General features: G+C 37.6%; 1 protein-coding gene across 8 annotated transcripts in view; it reads left to right on the top strand.

The window, feature by feature from the left end:
* The window catches only part of LTBP1 (latent transforming growth factor beta binding protein 1), a 456,565-nt gene that overhangs the window by 358,679 nt on the left and 73,564 nt on the right, over nucleotides 1-24,322 (top strand). For all 8 annotated transcript variants that reach the window (XM_027554980.1, XM_027554982.1, XM_027554981.1 and 5 more), the window contains one exon: nucleotides 5,929-6,054. In XM_027554980.1, coding sequence (XP_027410781.1) covers nucleotides 5,929-6,054 — 126 coding nt within the window. The remainder of the gene's footprint in view (nucleotides 1-5,928; nucleotides 6,055-24,322) is intronic.

Here is a 24,322-nt window from a genome sequence, read left to right on the forward strand (position 1 = left end):
TGAAAGTTCTTAAGAAAAAAAAAAAAATCCTATTTTAAGGTTGCTAAGATCAATGGCAACAAAAGAACAAATCTTTTATCTGTGATACCGTGAAGAGAGGAGAAGAAATTCGTTCTGTTTTTGTTGTTGACCCTCAGACTGCAAAAGTCATGGCCACAGTACATGCTAAGTCCTTATAAGATGAAAAAGACATTAAACTTGCACAGTAAGATAATTGGAAAGAGAGAGAAATTGTGTTCACATAACTTTTATTTTGGTATACTGTTCTCATTCTATTTTATTATTAGTTGTTAATCTCTTGTTGTGCCTTATTTATCAATTAAAATTCATTATATGTATATATAAGAAAAAAGTAGTGTATACATGGTTTGGTACTATCCATAATTTCAAGTATCCAACTAGGGGTCTTATAATGTGTTCTCTGGGGATAAAGGAGGACTCACTGTACAGTGGACACAAGTACTAATAAGATCATAGCACTGATCACAACACGGCTTTAACTAAATGCCTGTTGTGTGCCAGTTACTGTATTACCTCACTTGATTTGTAGAGATTCGAGGAGGAAACTTTTATCCATTTTGTGATTGAGTAACGGAAGCTCAGAGATGTTAATTAGCATGCTCCTCACTAAGAAGTAATTGAACTGAGATTTGAACCCAAGATCTTTCCCCTTTATTTTCTCTGCATTGCCATGCCAATTATTGTTACATGTATAGCCAAAGGAAAGCAGACAGATTCAGTGATTTTTTCCCCCCAATATAATGCATAGAGTTATTTTTTATGTTGTGATTAAAAAGTCACATTTCTTCCAACATTTTTAGCTACACCTAATTACCCCACAAATTTTCCTATAATTATTAGTCTTAGTAAACCCATGCCTTTTTCCATTGAAAACTCACACTTACCTGTTCTCTTATTTATTTATTTATAATACTGGATAAATTTTCTTATTGTTCCTCCATCATTATGGAACTCAGTCAGTTAGTTTAGTCAGTTCAGTCACTCAGTCGTGTCCGACTCTTTGCAACCTTATGAATTGCAGCACGCCAGGCCTCCCTGTCCATCACCAACTCCCGGAGTTCACCCAAACCCATGTCCATCGAGTCAGTGATGCCATCCAGCCATCTCATCCTCTGTCGTCCCCTTCTCCTCCTGCCCCCAATCCCTCCCAGCATCAGAGTCTTTTCCAATGAGTCAACTCTTCGCATGAGGTGGCCAAAGTACTGGAGTTTCAGCTTTAGCATCATTCCTTCCAAAGAAATCCCAGGGCTGATCTCCATATAGCCCAAATTACATATAAATAAAAGTTTGTTGGAGTCATTTTTATCTGTTGTTCCTGGACACATGTGACTTGTAAAATTCTGGTTTGTCATAATTTATGTTCCTCTCACATGTCCCAAATCACAGTATTCTTAAAAAAGGGAATATGGTGTCTACTCTCTGAGCTGTGGTTCTAGAATATTTACCCTACGTATCTTATCTACATTCAGCTCTGTGTCCCTGAGATATAAAATGCATGGACCTTTGCCTCAAGATCTTTTAAAATGAATGCCCTTACTGATCCCAGGATGTAAATGTTCTGCAGCATGCACCTTAGAGAGTATATATTTATTTACCTTCAAGGTAAACTTAAAATTTTCAGTGTTCCCAATACAGAAACTAAATGTGTTCGGACTTAATACAATTGAGAAGAAAGATTTGAATTGTAAATTTATGACAGTATTTCCATTTGGGGGACTTTTAAATCTTAATAGAACCTTGATTTATATAAAAATGCCAAGAGATACCCCTAAACCTCTGAATCCTGTTTTTATTACAGACATTTGGGCTTAGGAATAATTTTTTTTTGTTTCTTCTTGTCATAAAGTTTTGACCAAATAGAAGTAAAACCAAGTCTTGTATAAATGGACGATGAGTTCATATTGCAAAGTTTATGTACTTCTAGAGTTAAATTATAAGAAACCAACTTAGTCATCTGATTAATTAATTATACTGTCTTCTCTCAGTATATAAAATTTGTTTGAGATTTTTTAGGAGCTCAAATGTGGCTGCTTCAAACATATGATGTTTTATTGACTATAAATCATTATTAAATTGACTTTATTCTCAGTTACATTGGTGACTCCCAATTTCCAGAATAAACTAATATGTCTACTTGAAAAACTTATATCCAAATTAATGAAGAATATTCCTGCAGTGGGATATAGCACCATTTAAAAAATAGTATATGAATTTGCTCCATCACCCACCTACTCTGATTAGAGGCTGTTTATAATGTCTTGTGCACTGACCTTGTTTTGAGTCATCTCTCTTTGCCACATCACTGGAGGCAGGTTTATGATCCTTCACTCTGCTTGAAGTTAGTATCCTACTTCTATTTAATCCCATGATCATGTCAGCATTCTGTATGTGGGCATAGATTTCAGTTTGTTTTAATGCTGAAAACGTAATTTATGACAATGTGAATAATCATGGAACATATTTGAAAAATAATGTGTGATAGGCATTAAGTTTACATCTTACCTAATAATCTAAAGATAGGTCCATATTCAGGAAGGCATTTTCAATTGAAAGTGTAAAAATCTCTTCCCTCAAGACAATTAATTATGATACACAGACAGCATGGAAATTCTATGTTAATAGTCTCTTTAGGAATGTGGCGGCATACATTTGAGCTTCAGAATATACTCAGTTTCACAGTTTGACTTACACATGCCAAATTGTGAATTTCTGTGGAATCTCGGACCCATGAAAGAAACCCAACTTAAATATAGTCTGACTTTCAGCTGAGTTACTAGCAGCATAGTTTAGAAATGCCTCAATAAGTACAACCCAAATTGAATGCATATGTTTCTCTGGTTCCAGATATTCATGTTGTTCTTTCTTGGTGGTTTCCTGGAAAAAAGTCTGGGAATTCGTCTACAGTTCCTGTCATAGACTTTTTAGACAATTATTTGTTAATCAGTGACTTCTCTTGAAGCAAAAATGTTTATGCACACGATTCCCTATGCAAAGTTGCAAAGTCTGACAGTTTTGAGAAGGTCACATTGAGTCATAGGTAAAGTAAGAAGGTAGTCTTAGATAACCTCTAAGGCAGATAGACAGCGACCCTGGACTTGCTCCCCAGGCCAGTGGAACTTTAGGGCACCTGTTGCCCAGGTGGAGGCCAACGGATTCCAGGCAGCAGGTTGGAAAGAAAGAGTAGTGCTAACGGGTAAAAGAAGGTCAGAGTTCAGGAAAGATTACAATCTAAGATATTTTCAGTAGATAGCAAACATAGAGGATACCAGAGAATTTACAAAAGAAGGGAAGGATTTCACAGAGTGGCATCATATTAAGAAATAGTAAAGTAGAAAATGATTCATTGCTCTTTCTTGAAATATTTTAAAATTAGTGACAATAACCAGAATGGGAGAGTTGTTAAGAAAATGAGTAATTCCTGCTTGATTTCTTAGTTAGGTTCAGCAGTAGATAAGCCAACTGGCCTGAAATATATGGCAGATGGAAGGGTAAAGAGTTCAAACTTAATATTCAGATAGCTAAATCAGTAATATTGCCAGAATTCCCGTTACACAGTGAGAGGAACAGACATGAGGAAGAGCCCCAGGAGACCCTGGATACAGGGAAAGGAATGACCCTCTGGAGGAGGGGAGCTGCCAGCTTGGTGGCTAAGCATGTTCTCTAGGTCACTGTAAAGGCCTGTCATATGTATGTTTTCCATGCTCCCATTCAACTTTATAGTTATTTGTCTTGGTTTCTGCCTCCCCTATCATACTGTGAGCTTCTCTACAGTATGGGCCCCTGCCTACTCAACCATCTTTTAGGAAACCATTAGTAAAAGTTTTTAATTGAACTTAAGATGGACTTGAAATTTGTTTTTTTTTTTTATTTTGCATAGGGGTGTAGCCGATTAACAAATAATATTGTGATGGTTTCAGATGAATTCTGAAGGGACTCAGCCATACATATACCTGTATTCATTCTCCCCCAAACTCCCCTCCCATCCAGGCTGCCACATAACATTGAGCTGAATTCCATGTGCTATACAGTAGGTCCTTGTTGATTATCCATTCTAAATATTTTAAATATAACAGCATGTACACGTCCATCCCAGGCTCCCTAACTATCCCTTGCCCGCATCCTTCCCCTGGCAACCATAAGAACATTCTTGAAGTCTGTGAGTCTGTTTCTGTTTTGTAAATAAGTTCATTTGTATCCTTTCTTTTTAGATTTCACATAAGAGAGATGTCATATGATATTTCTCCTTTTCTGTCTGACTTACTTCACTCTGTGTGACACTCTCTAGGTCCGCTCATGTTACTGCAAATGGCATTTTTCATTCTGTTTTAATGGCTGAGTACTATTCCATTGTATGTATGTACCACATTAAAGATGGACTTTCAAGATGGTGTGTTGAGGGCTTATTTGTTGTTTAGTCGCTAAGTCATATCTGACTCTTCTGCAACCCCATGGACTGTAGCCGCCAGGCTCCTTTGTCCGTGGGATTTCCCAGGCAAGAATACTGGAGTGGGTTGCCATTTCCTTCTCCAAGGGATCTTCCTGACCCAAGGATCAAACCCATGTCTCCTGCCTTGGCAGGTGGATTCTTTACCACTGAGCCACCAGGGAAGCCCGAGGACCCCCGTTAGTAAGAAATGACTTCAGAAAGACAGGAAAATGACCTTAGTAGGGCTACTGCTTGGATGGTGCCTAGGACATGTGATACCTTTATGACTCCAGTTGACTAAGAGAACCTTAATCAATCACTGTTCAGTTAGAACAAAATGGACAAAACTGAGAGTTTTTGGTGAACGAGTATTCACAATACACTCTCCACTTGCTCTACTGGGAGGTGGACTCAGAGTTAAAATACGAAGTTCTCTTGAAGAAGCAGTCAGGGTAAGAGGGACACAGAGGAGACAAACAGCAGTTAAGATGCAGTGCACACAGGTAGTCATGTGAGTCAGCACCATTGTGACTAGGTGAGCCATTCTCCATGATTCCTTACATTGTCCCCTTCAGGTGCTCTTAGCTAGCATCATTAGGACTGCTTTGAAAGAACATTGCGTGGACACCAAACAATTCCTGCATTATTAGCATTTAGAAGTACATCATCACCCTGGCTGGAGGGAGCGTGATCTTTCTTCATTGAGGACAAGCAGAGTATGAGATGGTCAACACACAGTGGGCAACACAGCTACAGCATGAATTGGACACGAGTCTTAGTAGTGCTCATTACCACTTTTCTGACTCTTGGTGGTGTTGAGTACTGCACTAAGCACTGGATGCTCATCCATAATTTCATTATCACAAAGCTGTGCGAATATTAAAGGCCACATTTTTCTTGTACTTTATTTCTTGTATCCATTTTCAGTGAAATAGATTGGAGTCAATTTCCTTTGTATATTCAGATATTTGAGAAGTCACATTTTTGAGTTAAATACTGTGAGACATGTCCAACCTTGCCCTTAAGTTCACTTCCCAGGGATGGATAGGCATGGACTTGAGAAGACATACAGGCCACAAGAGAGCTGTTTTCATGGTGGTGAAAGAAGATGAAGGAGAACACAGTATTCGTACTGAAGAATATTTCACGAAAGACTTAATTTATTAAATACCCTCAAGCCTCCTATATATATATATATATATATATATATATAAAATGGTATCCTTGATTTGAACCTATGAACTTGCTTTTTTTAGGATAAAAATGGTGAACATTGGCTATTTCCTATGATTGAACCCAGGTAATTTCTCTCTCCTGACAGTCCAGCTTGTCTTGTGGTCTGGTGTGTATACGAATGGTGTAGTGTGCCACAAAATACATGTCTGGCCATTTTGTAATAGATTTTGCTTCCCATCTTATCTGATATCATCAGAAAGCAAAACAGGTTTTTTTCAAGCTTGTGGAACTCTTCTTGATTCCAGATATTAATGAATGTGAACAACCCGGACTCTGTGGTCCTCATGGAGAATGTCTAAACACAGACAGTTCTTTTCACTGCATCTGCGAACAGGGTTTCTCAATCTCTGCAGATGGACGCACGTGTGAAGGTAAGACGAACAATAAGACCTCATGTAATTATTGCATGATAAAGCAGAGATGCCTTTCTATTTTAATTTCTATTTCTATTTTAATTAGCACAGGCTCTGAGACACTGACAGGCACTCATGATTTAAGGCCTTGGAGCACATATGCACTGAGGGGACCCCTCCTTGAAATGCAGCTCAAGGTGGCTAGGATTTACAGACAGGATAAACTGCTATTATAATGGTGAAAATACTCACAGGTGCTTCCATGACTGGTACTGAATTAATGAGTCAAAATGTGCAGGAGGTGGTGATTTTAGGTGCATGTGGGAGATAGAAAGGAAAATGGAGCAACACCTCTGATGGAACCCAAGACTCTGTTGATTCTGATTATGTTTCGTATAGATCATCTGTATCATTCTGTATATAAGCATGCCTTGCTTGATTTTTCTCTGTACCATTGTCAGCAGAAATTTTCCAGAGTTATTCCTTTAAGATCCTTTGCTCTGAACCAGTATATTTTCCTACCTTTCAGTATTTATTATATCCTAGGAGCAAATTAAGTTGCAAGACATTAAGATAACATGTTGGCTTCCTATTGGCAACCTCTTTATGTTTGCAGGGCTGCAGCACTGGTTATATATATAAGCTTTATATTCTTGATGACTTAAAAATTGAAGAATAGTTCATCTGAGCCTTTATAAAAGTAAACTGGGAAGAGTCCTGTAATCGTAATTTTTCATCCATCCCTTTGAGAATCTAGGTTATCAAAACCCAGCTCTGTTTTAAAGAAGTATGAAAGTTCTGTTCTGGGCCTGTGATAGGACTTAGTGTCTTTGCTTTTAAAAAGGAGTGGAGCAGGAAGTGTGTTCTCTCCTTACTCACACCACAGTGGAATCAAGCCGAGGACCGGCAAACAGGTTCATCTGAAACGAATTATTTTATTGAGAAGAATAAACTGATCTTATAAAAAGCAGGAGATTGTTGAAATTGCTCTCCTGCTGAGTAGACAAAACATGAATGCCAGATTTGGCTTCAAGTGAAAGAAAGATAGTGCAGGGCAGGGTTTAAAGATTATGAGGGGTTTGGAAGTGATCAAAAGTGGGGAAATGGAGAAAAACATCATAAAGAAGATGCCCATGAGAGGTTTACTCCATGTTTCAGTGGTTTGAGTTTTAATTAATTTTATATTTAGAGCTCTGAGACTAGAGCTCATAAGAAAGAGCATGCATGCCGGCCTTCTAGGGGGAATCACTGAATTCCCTGGTAGAGAGGATAGGGTGCTAGCTGACTTGAGTGACTGAAGACATGAAATTTGCAGAATGTTCATTTCCCTGCCTTCTAGAAGGGTGCAGGTTTGCTTCTTCAGCTAGCTGTAAACATGGCTAGTAAGGTCTTCCTTAACTGAGAAATGGTCCAAGTTACAGATACCAGTAGCTGTGCCATGCAAAAACTGTATTTTAAAAAAATGTGTAAGTTATTTCAAGTGCTCACCAGTCAAAGCCATATACCAGTATAAACATACTCATGTTTGTTTTTTCTTTTGTACTTTTCTTTAAATCTGTGTCTTTTAAAATCTTTATTTCTGCAACTCAAGAGTTATATAATCACTGTGACTTAGTTGCAGTTCTAATTTGTTTAGGCATTTACTTGGCGGGGATTTGAATTTTAAACTGTGTTTTTAGAAAACTTCTAGGGCTTTGTAAATTCCTGTACTTTAGTATACGGTCTTTGACCCTTGTTCCATATTTTTTATTCCAGAATCTGGACAATTTTTACAAATGTAATAAAGCAGATACTTTAGAATATTGTGCTGGTACCTGGCAGTATAACTAGAAAGCCCCCTCATTATTAGGCATGTTAATCTCTTTCTTGAATAGGCTTTGCGAGATTTTCATTTTTTATGGTCTTAATCCAGTAGACTAAACTGGCTCAAATTTTCTTTCATTGGACTTAGTTTGAAACTTGTGACAGTAGCAATACGTCTTGATTCTACCCCTGGCAGTGGTCGAGGACGGAGCCAGTCCTTGTGATTGGGATTTAGCTATGGAGCCGATGTGTATGGGATTTGAATTAACACCGAGAAGTGGCTGGCACTCTTGCTCCGTGCCCATCCATCAGCTTACCTCCTAACTTCTAATTAAAGCAGCTGAAGCCACATGGACACGAGGGCTGGCATACCTTGCTTCAAGCAGGGCTGAAGGAATCCGGCCCAGCTGAGGGGAGGAGGGCCCTTCCCTAATCCCCCGTGACTTGGAGAGTTGTCCACATCTGTTCACAGATATTGAACCACAATGAAGAGGCAATCTGTCAATATCAACTGTCTCAGATATCAAGGAGCAGGATCGAGTCTTTGAAAATAAAAACACCACCCCTGGCTCCATCCTTTCTCTTATGCTGCTCTGGGAGCACGTATGCGGGAGAGGATGAAGAAGCATCTTGTTTTTCCCACATGAGATAAAGAACAAGTGTCAGTTGAACTTGGAATAGGAAGTAAGTGGTGGGTGTGCAGCTATTTGTTTATTCATTTGCTCAGTGACAGAGTGTCTATCTCGTGCCAGGCACTGTTAGTGTTCTGAGGGCGAAATACACCCTGTTCTTGTCCACATGGAACCTACATTCCAGGAAGAGATTTGGGGATAAATAAGTAAATAGTGCATATTGAAATTTATGTTTTTGTATTTAAATAATATAGCACGGTTCTATTTAAGGATATAAAAAAGTACAGGGTACTGCATGTCATGTATAATCTATAACTCACAGAGTTTTTTTTTTCCCCAAGTCCTACCTGTGAATGTCAGGAAAGTACAGGGAAGCAAGGCCCTTTTTATTTACCCATTTCTGTAATTCTTTCTTTTCTTCTCATAACTGTGGTTCCTCTCCTCCTGCCACCCCCCTTTACACCCTCTAGCCAGAGATTGTGTAGGAAAGCAAAGGAGACTTTTGACTTCTTTCATTCAGCTCACTGTTTTATATCTTAACTTGGCTTATCCATTTGTTTTAAACAGTCCCAATTCTTTGGTTCCTTTATTTTCCCCCACTTTTTAAATTACAGAATTCAAATTTTCTTGATAATGAAATATCAGTGTAGGTTCATAGGAAAAATATGTGTCCTCCCATTTGTAAGCTTACTCAGAGTTTCGTTTCTTCATCGGCAACAGGATGTGAGTGAGTGGGAAGAAGACTGGGGAAACTTGTGACAGTCAGAATCCTCAGTGTCACCATGTCCGTGCTCTGGGCCCCCTGGAGAAATGCCTCCTGGCCTCTGACTTGGCATCACTCTGTTCACGTGCCTCTGGGAGGGCTGCTCTTGGCCAGGACTGGCTGTGCTCTCCCAGTTGGCCGTCCATGTCAACTGAGACCTTGCATGACAACAGATGAAACTGGGGACATCAGGCACCTCTAGATTCCACTGCGGTTTCTAGTCTGTTCGCATAGTACACTGGCCACACTGATCTAGCAGGGACCCCAGAGGAGCCTAGCGGCACAGAGGGAACATCAGTGACTTACAGAACTTGGTTAGTCATGACGAACTAGGGCTCTAAACTATGACCAAAATCACTCCCTAAAATCATGTCCTTTAGAAAGCATCCTCGTTGAGTCATCCGTTTGACAAATATTTATTGCATGTCTACTATATACTGGCCACTCCTAGGAACTGGGGTGATGTCTCTGAACAAAGAATAGCTCCACTTGCTTGGAGACAGTAAACTAATGTCAGCTATATAATATGCTATAAAGTGGTAAACCCCATGAAAGAGAGCAGAGTAATGAGGGTCTGAGGGCTAGAGCAAAGAACGGAAGTTACCAACTAGGGTAGTCACAACTGGCCATTCTGCCTCTATAATGTACATTACAGAGAAGGCAATGGCACCCCACTCCAGTACTCTTGCTTGGAAAATCCCATGGACGGAGGAGCCTGTTAGGCTGCAATCCATGGGGTCGCTAAGAGTCGGACACGACTGAGCGACTTCACTTTCACTTTTCACTTTCATGCATTGGAGAAGGAAATGGCAACCCACTCCAGTGTTCTTGCCTGGAGAATCCCAGGGACGGGGGAGCCTGTTGGGCAGCCGTCTATGGGGTTGCACAGAGTCGGACACGACTGAAGTGACTTAGCATAGCATAGCAATGTACGTTAATGAAAGTAATGCCAAAATTGTGTCCGAGTAACAGATGGAGCCATATTAAGTGCTTTTCTTTTTCAAACTGGTCATCGACTGGCTAAGTAATAATAGCTGTCGATGAATAGATCGGAGGATGTAAGATTGTCTGCTGAAGGCCTCTTTCCAGTTGCCAACATGTGAGTTCTGTTGTCCAGACGGGAATAAAAGATCAGAGCATAATACCAAGAGCAAGCCCGATGTGAGTTATGGGCTTTGCTTGATAGTGATGCGTCAGTGTAGGTTCATCAGTCATAGCAAATGTACCACTCTGGTGGGGGTGGTTGACAGTGGGAGAAGCTAGGGGAGGGGACGGTTTTGGGAAAACAAGGGGAATAAGCAAACTTCCTGTGAAATTTTATTGTGAACCTAAAACTGCTCTTTAAAGTCTGCTTTTAAAAATCAGACATTCCTGAAATTAACCTGAAAAAAAATTAATTACTTTTTGTCAAAAAAAACACCAAAAACCCTTTAAGTTCAATTCTGTATTCGACTGCTATCTTTTTCTTCTCTGAATGTTGTTGTTTGTTTCTTACTTTTCAAAAAAGCACCTCAGATGGAGTATGTGATCAGGAACTTCTGCTCTCACATTCAAAGCATCTCCCATATTGATTTAAAAATGAGAACTGTAGGATTGGAAGGGGACTTTTGGAACATTGAACTTAACTCTGAAACCCAAAGCACTCAAGTCTTACTGTTGAATGGCTATAGTCTCTAATCCTGTAACCTGTTTAGATATCTACCTTAAACTGCTTCTTACTAACTCATTCATTTGGGTGGAAAAACAGCAAATGCAAGTGATAAGGATGGCTGGCTTCATGAAGTTCACTGAGAACAGTGATATCATAAAGACTAAAAGAAGTTGGGTCCAAACTCTTAGATCAATTTTGTGTGCGTTGGGAACCAGAAAATACACTAAGGACAACCTTTGCCAAATCAAAGAAAGAAAAATGAACTGGGAGTGAGTGTGGTTTTGTTTTCAGACTTTGAGGTACATTTTCCACGAGCAGTGTAGAAAGAAAGTATAAAACCATGTTGACAGCACTCCAAGGCAGTTGGTGGTTTTGTGGCATGAAGATAGAACTTTATGTCTATCACCAAAGAGAAAATATTTTTGAAAATGACTTAGCCAAGTAGGACATTGAAGTACCCTGACACAATAATATATTACATCTGGCTACTTGGCCCAAAGATTTTTTGGTTTTTTTAGTACTTTTAGGCTTGGAAAGTGAAAAAAAAAAAAAAAAATCTAGTAAGGGAATACAACCAGAGTATTTCTTTTCTAAAGACAGGGAATTTAGCTTAACAACAGGATCCTTTCCCTCCCTTGTGTGAAAAAGGATCAGACAGCATTCCAGGTAAGGAAAGGAAGTGGCCTCTTACTATAAAGGCTACTGTTCTTCACACTCACTCCTCCTGTGAATGTACTTCTGCAGAAGTGAATGAAATGGATGTTTAAATCATTAGGGAGAGAGCTGAGGAAATCTTGCTGGAATAAGCTCCTTTTGGACCTGGAATACATATTTTCCATGCGTTGCTTGATTGTCCTCCATATATCAACATTTTTATAAAGAAATTCACAATGGTGGCAAAAAAATTCGAGAGCTCTTCCTAAGCCTTTTATCGCTACTGACCTTTTCATATCCCAGAGCTATGGAAAATCATTTGTTCATCGAAGAAATAAACACTTTTCCTTTCGGCCAAAAAATAGACATGAAGCTTCCAGAAAGGGCAGTCTGTGAACAGGCAGGCTGCCCCTCACACCTTCTGCTATGTCCCCCAGCTCATGTCTGGGCGCCGAGAGCTTCTTGTATCTATTTTGATGAATCTTTGGATGTCATCAGTAACCCATGTTCTCATGGAAGAACTATATCATGGAAGGTTGTTGTCAATGATACTTTTGTACTTTAGACCTAAATTGTAATGCTTAATATATTGAGTCCAGAATCAGTTACTTTATAGGCATCTAACAGAAAGTATGATGTGCTTGTCTTGGACACCCTGTATGAGTGTACTGGAGAAACTTCACATATCTGATTTCATGACTTTATTAAAACAGAAGCAGTAATAGTAATAGCCAGCATTCACTGAGTGCTTTTTAGGAGCCAGGCACTTATGCTAAATGTATTGTACCTATTTTCTCTTTTAATTTTCACAACAAACATATAGGTAGGTAGGTTAAATATTAATTTGTTTGCTTTGGTTGCAATGAGCAGCTTAAAATAAGGGAATTTATTATACTAACAAGAAGTACATTGATTGTTACCTCTCATCTACTATAGGTCTTTATTTAATGTCACTTTCTCAGTAGGTCCTTATTTTTCAGTTTTTTGAAGTATGGTTGATATACACAATAATGTGTTAATTATTGCTATACAGCTGTGTAATATTCAATATCAGTGTTGAATATTATTTGTATTCAGTATCCTGTGATAAACCATAATGGAAGATCTTTTTCATATTCTTTCCCATTATGGTTTATCACAGGATATTGAATACAGTTCCCTGTGCTGTAAATGGGACCTTGTTGTTTATCCATTCTATATATACCTACTTATCCCAAACTCCCAATCCATCCCCCTCTCACCTTCTCCCTTGGCAGCCAGCAATCTATCCTCTATGTCCCTGATTCTTTCATAGATAGGTTCACTGTGTCATGTTTTTGATTCCACATGTAAGTGATATGGTCAATATCATAGGGTATTTGATATGGTCAATATCATAGGGTATTTGATATGGTCAATATCATAGGGTATTTGATATGGTCAATATCATATGGTATTTGACTTTCTCTTTGACTTACACTTAGTGTGGTGATCTCTTGTGTCCATGTTGCTGCAAATGGCATTATTTCTTTTTCATGGTCAAGTAGCATTCTATTGTATATATGTATCATATCCTCTTTATCTATTCATCTATCAGTGAACTTTACTCTAATCATCCTTTTCTCACCTTTACCCACTCCCCACATTTCTGTTTCTCTCTCTTTTCTAAACTACCTTATTCTACTTCTTTGTCTTGTTTATTGTCCAATCTTTCTGCTAGACACTAAGGCTCATAAGATGTGAATCTTTGTTTTGTTCATAATTTTGTGCCTTTGAGAATGTTAGGTAGGGCCGGTAAAAACTGGGATGGCCAAAAGAGTCATTTGGTTAGTGAATGTGTCAATAAAGTTCCTAATGAAAATGAAAAATATGTCTAATTTTTACTAAAAATCAAAGAAACTTTTTGGCCAACCCAGTACCTCATGAATGAATGAAGGGACTTAGTGAAAAGCCTTCCCTATTTTTTGAAAATCTGACTCCTAAAAGCACACTCCCTAAATCACACTCTGCTTGGTGACTGGGTGCAGCAGTGGCTAAAGAGCTGGGCTGTGGAATTTGAATACATGGACTTGAATTCTTGCCCCAGCACTTTACAGTTGTGTGGACTTGACTCACATGAGTCATATATCTCAGTTCTGCATTGCATAATAAGCATAAAATACAGCACCTACATTTTTTTGTAGGAGTTTTTGGAAGAATTAAGTATGTCAGTGGGTGTTGGCAAGTATTAACACACACTTGGAATGGAGCTTGGTCCCTAGAATATGCTCAATGGATGTGAATTATTGTTAGTATTTTAGCACTTATACTGACACCCTAGTTATTGCCATATGTTTCCCTTGATATGTGGGTACCTAAAAGGAAGGGGGCATCTAAAACCTGTTTATTTTTATTTGATCTGATACACAATTGTGTATTGTGAATTAAATAGTCTGGCAATTCAAAGTCCAAGTCTGGATATAAATTAATTACTACTATATTTTTTTCTACATTTAAATCCCAATTTATTAAAGTCATGTAGAATATGGTTCAGTAACTCATTTATATATAATTTGCTTTAATTCCTCACCCTTTATTTTCCCTAAGCATTCCATATGACTGACTTTCCCTGATTACTCCCCAAGTATTTCAAGTTTTTAAGTGTTTGATGCGTCAGTTGCCAATAAACTGATCGTTCATGCTAACACTTGTTTGCATTTAGGTATCAGCAGTGTTATTTCTAGAGGTACTATTTTCTGTGGTTTCAAAACTCATCTTTATTGGCATCCTGTATGAATATAGAAAGAAAAATTATAATAGTAAAAAAATGGGAATTTTTTTGGCTGCTCTTATATTGCCTCTGGGGCCTAAGTGTCAGAAAGATGAATCTGGGGTTTGATGCGTTTGGCCTGTGGTTAGGGTTTTCTCCTGGTCTCACTGGCAGCACCTCTTAGTGTAAGAAATACTATATGAAAAGAGAAAATGCACAGCATGGCTCTGAAGTTAGAATAAGATATTATATGTATTTTTAGAGCAGCTCAGGTGTAGAAATGTAAAACCATTAAATGAATGCAAAGATAACCCAAATGGTTATAAATAACATGTTAAAACAAAATTCTTGTCATTTAAAAACTGAAACCATGTGAAAATGCAAGATATGTATTTCACACATAGTATCTTTTTTGTAAATTGTGGTAGGAGAAATAAGCAATTAAAATTTGGGGAACTTTTTCTGAATGGCCTTGGATTTATTTGGAGAACTTATTAAAATTCCCCACTTATGTGATATTCTGTTACGTGACAGTAAATTAGAATTATTGTTAACCTTTGGGAGTAGAGAAAGTTTTTTTTTTTTTAAAGCTTTCTTATTTCTTCTCTATAAATTTTTAGAAATTGTGTGTGTGTATCAAATTCAAATACTTCTTAAATTTCTGTTTTTATATAATATTCTGTCAGCCTATCACAGGAAGAAATAAGAAGAAAATGGCTTTTTAAGTTCAGAAATCACTTTGCTTCTCTTTCTCTGGAAAGAAACACAGATGATTTATTGCATTTATAGCTTTTGCTTTTCTAAAAAGAAAAAGTGCTCGGTATCTGATTAAAAATATACTACTCTTCAACTCGGAATTTTTCCTTAGATGTCACAGATACTCAGTTTGGGATTTGCACCTATGGTACCGAGGTTTTATCACAATTGAACAAACATCTGGCCCTTGTAATGGTTTCCTCAGGCAGCACCTCTCTGCTCCACTCATGTCCTCTTCTCTGAGGGGGACGATCTGAACCCAATGCAAGCTGGAGGCTTTCAGGGATGTTTAACGACACAGATAACCTTTCCAGCTGCCGAACCTGAGCTTTGTGGGCTCCCTCCATGAGGAGAAGTGGCCACAGATCCCTTTCCCTGTTTCCTTAGTCTTTCACTGCAGTTGCATGATAATACAGTTCGAAATGTAAAAGCCAAACTATGCTTCTTCAGTTTTTTGTTTTTTTTTTTTAAGCAGTTGATTTAAAATGATTTCATTCATGAGGATTTTCATCCTTGGCCTTAGTCTGAATGATAGAGATAATCATTTTCTGTACATTTATTCCATTTCCTTGTCTTCAAAAGCCATATGGAAATGAGAAAAAGGGACATAATGTAAATATTTGAGAAGTTCTTAAGACTTTTTTAGATCTTCAGAAAAAACCCACAAAATTTAAAAGCTCATTAATTTTATATTTTATCCTCATGCAGAAAGACATTTACTAACTGCAGTAATTTTAAACTTATGAAAGGGCATGCAAGTTGCAGAAAGAGAAGAGAACTAGGAACCTACTCTCAGTTCTCAGTTCAGATGCTCTTGGGAGGGAGTGTTGCCAGTGAGGGCCTAGGAGCTGGACTGACCTAGTGTTTCCTCATTAATGCTTAGTAGCTAAATATGGCCTCCTTTTCACACATCACATGTATCGGTCTTCCATTTTCTGTTGCCTGTTTAAATATTCATAATTTCTAAAACCATATGTCCTAGAACATTAGGATTTCAGTCCGTTCTGAACATATATCAATGCTGTTGTAATTCTAAAGAAGTGATTAAAAAATTCATTCCATAGTAACACTCAAACACCTTCTACAAGACAAAAAATAGTAGCATAGTCTGGACAGTATTCAGTTGATTCCCTTGACTTACAGTGGATCACATAGAAATGATAAAATTTTAAGAAAATATGTATTGTTACATTGGTTCTCATTTTCACCTGTATGAAAAAAAAATTGACTTCATTTGCATATGGAGGAAATTGAAGTTTCAGAGAATTTCAGTGGCTTACAATGGACAGATAGGAAGTGGCGACCAGGATTACTACTCAGTCTCTTAATATTTTAGTCTAATAAGTCTTACCAAGGGGAAAGAAATAGAACAAGTTTTTGAATGGTTAAGATTGTCTTTAACCAGGAAATATAGCAGTGTGGGGAGAAGGCAATGGCACCCCACTCCAGTACTCTTGCCTGGAAAATCCCATGGATGGAGGAGCCTGGTGGGCCGCAGTCCATGGGGTCGCAAAGACTCGGACACGACTGAGGGACTTCACTTTCACTTTTCACTTTCATGCATTGGAGAAGGAAATGGCAACCCACTCCAGTGTTCTTGCCTGGAGAATCCCAGGGACGGGGGAGCCTGGTGGGCTGCCATCTATGGGGTCGCACAGAGTCGAACACGACTGAAGTGACATCGCAGCTTAGCATAGAGTGTGGACAGGCTTTTTTTTCTTTCCAGTAGCATTTTTAATTGCTTAAAATATATAAAGAAAAATGAATCAATCATAGAGCACTTTTGGTAAACTTTCAGAGAGTGTTGGTAGCAAGCCTCCTGAACCCTCTCTCAAGCTTCTTTCCATTTATTACCCATCCCCTCCTCATTACCCACACACAGCAGTACCCACAGTTTTGTCTGCATTACCAGGGCTTTGTTGTGCTTGTTTTTGAACATTATATTCATAGAATCATGTAGTAGCTACTCGTTTGTCTCTGGCTTATTTTGTGCAACAGTATGCTTGTGAACTTCACCTGTGTTACATGTAGCAGTACTTCATCTTCACAGATTTCTTTGTATGAATATACTACAATTATGTCGCCATTCTATTGTTGATGGGCATTTGGATTACTTTGGGACTGTTGTAAATAGAGCTTTAGTGACTAATCTTGAGCATGCCTTTTGATTGACATAATCACTCATTTCTGTTGGATATTACCTGGTTGTGTACTCCTGTATTCTTGCCTGGAGAATCCCATGGACAGAGGGGCCTGGAGGGCTACAGTCCGTAAGGTCACAGAGAGCTGGACATGACTGAAGTGACTTAGCATGCACACATGTAATTTATAGGTCATAGATCATATGTATGTCTCATTTTCATAGCCAGTTTTTCAGAGTATTAATTTACACTGCTACCAGCTAAGTGTGAGACTTCCAGTGCCACATCTTTATCAACAGTTGGAATGGTTAGTCCTTTTAACAATTAGTCATGCTAAGTAATGGGATCTCATCATGGTGTCAATTTGCATTTCTCTTGTGAGGATTGATGTAGAACAAGTTTTCATACCTTTACATTGGCTCTTTCAGTATTGTTTCATTTGTCTGCTTCTGTATAACACATCCCTTCCCAAGGAGATGCTAAATACAACAATCCTGTCAATGGTAACTTCAGATGAACCTTAATTTTGAAGTTTCTAGTATTTTGATTATTTTGAGATCAGTACTTTTTGTGTTTATAATCTTTGATACTCTTTTATATTTTCTTCTGAAAGCTTTATTTTATATTTTACATTGTCCTTGCCCTGAAATTGATCTTTGCATATGGTATGAGATAGAGGTCAGGATTTACTTTTTTTCTTAAATGGATTTCCATTTGGGTCATCACTGTTTGAGAAGCATACCCCTTTCCCACTGATCTACAATGGTAACTCTGTCATGAAACATGTGTTCAAATGTAGATTGGATTATTTCCTCCTTCTTCATTCTATGCACAGCTTGCACCAGTAGCATACTGTCTTAATTATAGTAAATGTATATATAAATTTATAGTATAGCTTTATATATATAGCTTTATAGTAAATTTAAATATATGGTGCTGTAAATTCTAAATTATAGTATTTTGTTCTTCACTGAGATTGTCAGGCCTATTCTTGGCTCTTTTCATTTCTATGTAAGTTTTATAATTAGCTTATTGATTTTCACCAAAAAACAGAAAAACAAACAAAAAACCAAAACTGTAGGAATTTGGATTGGAATTGCATTGACTCAACAGGTTAATCTGGGAAGTTTCTTATTTTGCAATATTGAGTCTTCCAGTCCACAAATAAGACATATCCTTCTGTTTGTGTAGATTTTCTTTCATTTACTGTGGTGTTTTCTTGCAGTTTTTGTGTGTACAGTCTTGCACAACGTATTTAGACTTATACTGAGGTTTTTAATATTTTTTATACTGTTGTAAATGGTATTTAGAGTGTTTTTTAACCCTTGTAATTGTTTACTAGTGTATAGAGCTACATTTGATTTTTGTACATTGACCTTGTATCCATGACATTACTGAATTTACTTATTTGTAGTAGTTTACCTTCAGATTCTTTTGGATTTTGTACATAAACCATTATGTTATAGCTGAAAAAGTGTTACTTCAGCTATTTTAAAGTTAGTCTTATTTTTCTTTCAATAATTACACCTTTTCTTACCTGATACTTTCTAGTACCTCTACTACACAGTGGTAATACATTGTAAATGGTGTTGTTCATATCATCTATAACTCCACTGTTTTTTGTCTGCCTATTACATAATTTACTGAGGGGTTATTTTATAATCTTCATTGTTATGGAGATTTATCTGTTTCTGATTTTACTTTGCCGGATTTTGTTTTATATATTTTCTGGCAGTCGAATTAGATATAGAATTTGTGTATTTTCCTGGTGGATCGAACCTTTCATCTCTTTGAAGTGTCACTTTTTCTATCAATGCATCTTACCTTAAAATCTATTGACCTTTAAATCGACTGTATCTTTCATGTGCTTTCTTTCAATTAGATTTTACACAATGTATCTTTTCCTATATTTCTGTATTCTTATAGTTAAAGGTTCTTTCTCTTATAAGAAGGGTATACTAGTTTTTTTCTAATTCATGTATATAATTAAGTTTGTATACATTTAACTACTGGTATTTGGAAGATTCAAATCTGTATCAACCTCTGTATTCCATTTGTCTCATCTCTTTGTTCCTTTTCCTTTCTTTCCTACCTCTACATTTTAGAGTATTTTTTATTATATCACTCCCAACCCTGTTTTTTAAATATGTTTTTGAAAGAATGCTTTCCTATGATTTTTTAAACTGAATAATGAATGAAAGGAAAATAAAATGCACCAAAAGTTAAGTTTGGGATCCAAAGCATATTGGCCTAAGTTCTACTTTCACATAATGGAAAGTGAAATTCTATACAGTACTTATCTGTATACAGTAGAAAAGTAAAATCTTCAGAGAGAAAATATTTATAGCTGGCAGTTTACCATTTATATTTGAGGAAGGGATTGGCTCCAAAGTGTTTATTTTTCATTCAACAGAATCTCTGAATTCATGTACAGAAGACTGTACTTATGGCAGGGTCTCCAGAGATTTTGAAAGGAAATAAATATAGCTTTGTATGCCAAAAAAAAAAAAAAAACTTGTTTAGATTAAAAAGCACCTAAAGATTTTTTTTGTTTGCTGCATTGTTTTCAATTGCAGCTGCGGTTGTTGAAAATTGCTGTGGTTTTATAACTTAAAATATTTCCTAACTTAATAATGATCAGCATAAGAAGTATTTTTTTATCATTTCAAGCAAAACAGTTTATTTTAAAATTTAACAGTTTATTTTAAAATTCAACATTCAGTTTCTTAATTTTCAACTGGAAGAATTATTTAAACATTACAAGTTTTTCTTTTTTTTAAGTTTTAGAATATTTATGAAAGTCTATTCTACTTTTGCACAGTTTTACTTCACTCATTGCTGTTAGAATGTAGAATATACCAAGATACATATTCAAGTAGAATATTTTTTGCTTTCATATCTTCAGATAGTTGATTGCAAACAAAGAACTTAAGAGTAATATGTGTTTATTGTGAAAAACTTAGAAAATGATGAAAAGTGGAAAAGAAAAACATTTGTCAACCAACCAGTTACTATTTGGTCTATTTCTTTTTTATAGTTTTCAATATTTAAATGTTATAGTAAGATCATATGCTTTTTATCTTTATTTTTCTGATACTCATATCTTCTTAATTTTTGCATAGTTCCATCCTATGATTACACCCTATATTTTTAAATATATGCCCCTAATTATGGAGGTATAAACTCTGTCCTTTGTTGTTGTTGCTGCTGTTTAATGCTTTATGAAGACACTTGCATGTAAATATTTCTTTTCATCAATTATCCTATCCCTGGAGTAGATTCTAAGACATTTAATTACAAGATCAAAGAATATTAGCAGCTTTATTGGTCTTAACAACATATGTGAGCTCCTTGCTTTCCAGAAATGTACCAGTTTCTGCTTCCACCAGAACCCAGTGAGACCTCCTGTCTTCTAACACTCTCTCCAAAAAGAAACTCACATTCATATTTTCCTCTGTTAATTTGATATGAACTTGATATGAATTTAATATCTCATTTAATTTGCTTCCCTGGAGGCTCAGAGGTTAAAGCATCTGCCTCCAATGCGGGAGACCCAGGTTCGATCCCTGGGTTGGGAAGATCCCCTGAAGAAGAAAATGGCAACCCACTCCAGTATTCTTGCCTGGAGAATCCCATGGTTGGAGGAGCATGGTAGGCTACAGTCCATGGGGTCACAAAGAGTCGGACATGACTGAGCGACTTCACTTTCACTTTCTTTTCACTTTCACTTCTTTTATATTTATCTCCTTTTTTTCTGGTTTTTTTTTTTTTTTTTAACCTACCTGAGGTGTTTTTCTGATTTATCTGTGCTAAGGATAATAATCATTTATCTGTGCTTTACACATGTTTTTCTCATTCTTTAACTTGCCTTTTAATTTTATAATGCTGTTATTTCTTTTGTTGCTTTCTACTTGGTAATTTTCCCTGTCCTGTTGTGAACAATTGTATATTTATATTTCTTATAGTATTTTAATCTTTGTGGGCTTTTTTTTTGTATTTAAATCTTTCATATAGCTGAGATATGAAAGTGAATGTTTTCTTGCCCTTCAGTTTGTCCTTTTATCTTCATTCTAGAAGAGTGTTTTAAGTTGGCATTTGAAAATTTCAAATACAAATTCCTACATTATAAATTCTGCTTTTCAAACTGTCTTCAGGGCAGCTTTAATTTGACTGTTGTTCTCCGATGGCGTGGGAACTGGCTAGGTCATGAGTGTTTTTTCTAGCCCAGCCCCGTTGTGTCTGTGGTTCTTTCTCCTATGCTGTGGCCTTGAGCGCTCAGCCCTGCATTTTGTTACTAATGTCATTACTTAAGATCTTCCTAAGTGTTTAGTGAGGGGCAGGAAGAGCCTGTGTGTAGATACATTTTTGACTTAAGGTTGGGTCAAAATGCCCTCAAGAAGGTCCAGCTGAGTCTAGAAGAGCTTGGAGGGCAAAGGAAGATTATCTGGATGAAAAATAGGGCCTGAGAGCTGCAGGGGGAAAGGAAGAAGAGTGTGTCTTGGCAGAAAAACGCCATGAGCAAAGACTTGGAGACATGAAATACTGTATGGGTTTTGGGACTAGTAAGTTGTCTCAGTTGCATATGTGAGATGGGGGATAAAGTGATGCATGAGATACAGCTGAAGAGGTCAACAAAGGCTAGATTGTGAAAGGCTTGCTTGCTTTTGTATTAAACGGTATTATGTTTAACGTTGCCATTACACACCTACTATGTGCCAGACGTTGTTCAAGGCTATGGACACACAGTGATTAGCAAAACAGACACGGTCTCTGCCCTCTAGGAAATGCATGCGCAGGACGCAAGCAGTAAATACTCAAATAAGTGTTTCAAAAAACACATGACCACATATCATTAAGCTGCTGCAAGGGAAAGAACAGTCTAGTCAATGAGAGGAGGGAAAGCTCATTCATTTCACCTGAAGGCCTCATAAGACAGGGTATTTGAGCTGAGCCCTGAGAAGTGAGTTACCTGTGGAAGAGTGTGGTTGGGTGGAGTTGTAGGAAGGGCAAAGGCTCCGAGGCAGGAAAGTACTAGGAGCTTTCAGGGAAGTGAGAATGACCAAAGCCTGGTGCTTGGAGGGAGGCATAGTGAGGGATAGACTGAAGAGTCAGGGATGGAATGTACAAAGCCTCACAGGAAACATTACGAGTTTGAATATCATTCTAAGAATAGCTGAAACATACTAGCAGATTTTAAGTGGGACTGTGATAATATTCCATAATTTATAAGATGTGTGTTTTTTTCACATTTTAATATAGGAATGTTTCTTTCAGTTGATGTGATTTGTTTAAAAATAAACACTAGGAAATAATTGAATTTGCAAAGCTCTTTTATGTTTTGGGGGTATATAAAGTAAACTCTTGGGTTTGATGTTATTCAATACTCTATGTTTTTAAACTGTATGTTGCCCAGGGTACTGTTTGGAAATGGGATTAAAAGGGCAAGAGAAAAGCAAGGGCATATTCTTAGATGTTGTTCCCACCAGCCATATTGGTAGCTCAGACTAGAGCAGTAACAGTGTTATGGAAAGAAATGAACAAATCAAATGCTTTGGACATAGACCCTGGTACTGGATTAGACCATAGTGTTGGCTTGGATGAGGGGAAGGAGGAAATGGAATATTGAGGATAGATCCCTGGTTCTGGAGGTAACAAGTAGATATTTGGTGGCACTATTTCTTCACATGGTGAAAGATGAAGGGAAAATTTTAATATCGAAAGTATCATTTGGGTGTACTGAATTAGAGTTGCCCTTGGATATCCATGTGGGTGTGACAGTCAGGCAATTGGATCAAGTTAGATCTGATGTTTAGAATAGAAGGTCTTTCTTGGAGATTTGAATTGAAATCCTCAGATATAGATGGTGTTTGAAGCTATTAGAATGGATGAGGCCATCAAGAGAGACCATGGAATGAGAAGAAAAGAAGGCCTAGGACTAAGTCCTGAGAAACATAGTTTGGGGTCAAGTAAGAGAGAAAGACTGTGGAAATGTGTCCAGAGAAAACCCAGGAGCATATAGGACCGTGAAATCTAACAGAAGAGAGTACTTTAAGAAGAGGAGAGTTGTCAAGTGCATTAAATACCACTGAGTGTGATGTTTTTTTGCCATACATAAGCATGGATCAGCCATGGGTATACATGTGTCCCCCCATCCCGAACACCTCCTCCCACATCCCTCTCTCCCCGTATTCCTCTGGGTTGTCCCAGAGTACAGACTTTGAGTGCCCTGCTTCATGCATCAAACTTGCACTGGTCATCTGCCTACATATGGTAATGTATATGTTTCAATGCTGTTCTCTCAAATCATCCCACCCTTGCCTTCTCCCACTGAGTTCAAAAATCTGTGTTTTACATCTGTGTCTCCTTTGCTGCCCTGCATATAGGATAGTCATTACCATCTTTCTCAAGTCCATCAGTTCAGTTCAGTTCAGTTCAGTCGCTCAGTCGTGTCCGACTCTTTGCAACCCCATGAATCACACACGCCAGGCCTCCCTGTCCATCACCAACTCCTGGAGTTCACTCAAACTCATGTCCATCGAGTCAGTGATGCCATCTAGCCATCTAATCCTCTGTCATCCCCTTCTCCTCCTGCCCCCCAATCCCTCCCAGCATCAGAGTGTTTTCCAATGAGTCAACTCTTCACATGAGGTGGCCAAAGTATTGGAGTTTTAGCTTTAGCATCAGTCCTTCCAATGAACACCCAGGACTGATCTCCTTTAGAATGGACTAGTTGGATCTCCTTACATATGTATGTGTTAATATACAGTATTTGTCTTTCTCTTTCTGACTTATTTCACTCTATATAAGGGGCTCTAGTTTCATCTACCTCATAGAACTGATTCAAATGTATTCCTTTTTATAGCTAAGTAATATACCATTGTGTGTATGTACCACAACTTCCTTATCCATTCATCTGCCAAAGGACATCTAGGTTGCTTCCATGTCCTAGCTTTGTAAACAGTGCCGCAGTGAACGTTGGGGTACACAAGTCTCTTTCAGTTCTGATTTACTTGGGGTTTATGCCCAGCAGAGATTGCTGGTTCATAATGGCAGTTCTATTTCTAGTTTTTAAAGGAATCTCCACACTATTCTCCATAGTTGCTGTACCAGTTTGCATTCCCACCAACAGTGTAAGAGGGTTCTCTTTTCTCCACACCC

The sequence above is a fragment of the Bos indicus x Bos taurus genome, chromosome 11, assembly GCF_003369695.1.
Source record: "Bos indicus x Bos taurus breed Angus x Brahman F1 hybrid chromosome 11, Bos_hybrid_MaternalHap_v2.0, whole genome shotgun sequence".
NCBI classification, from domain to species: Eukaryota; Metazoa; Chordata; class Mammalia; order Artiodactyla; family Bovidae; genus Bos; species Bos indicus x Bos taurus.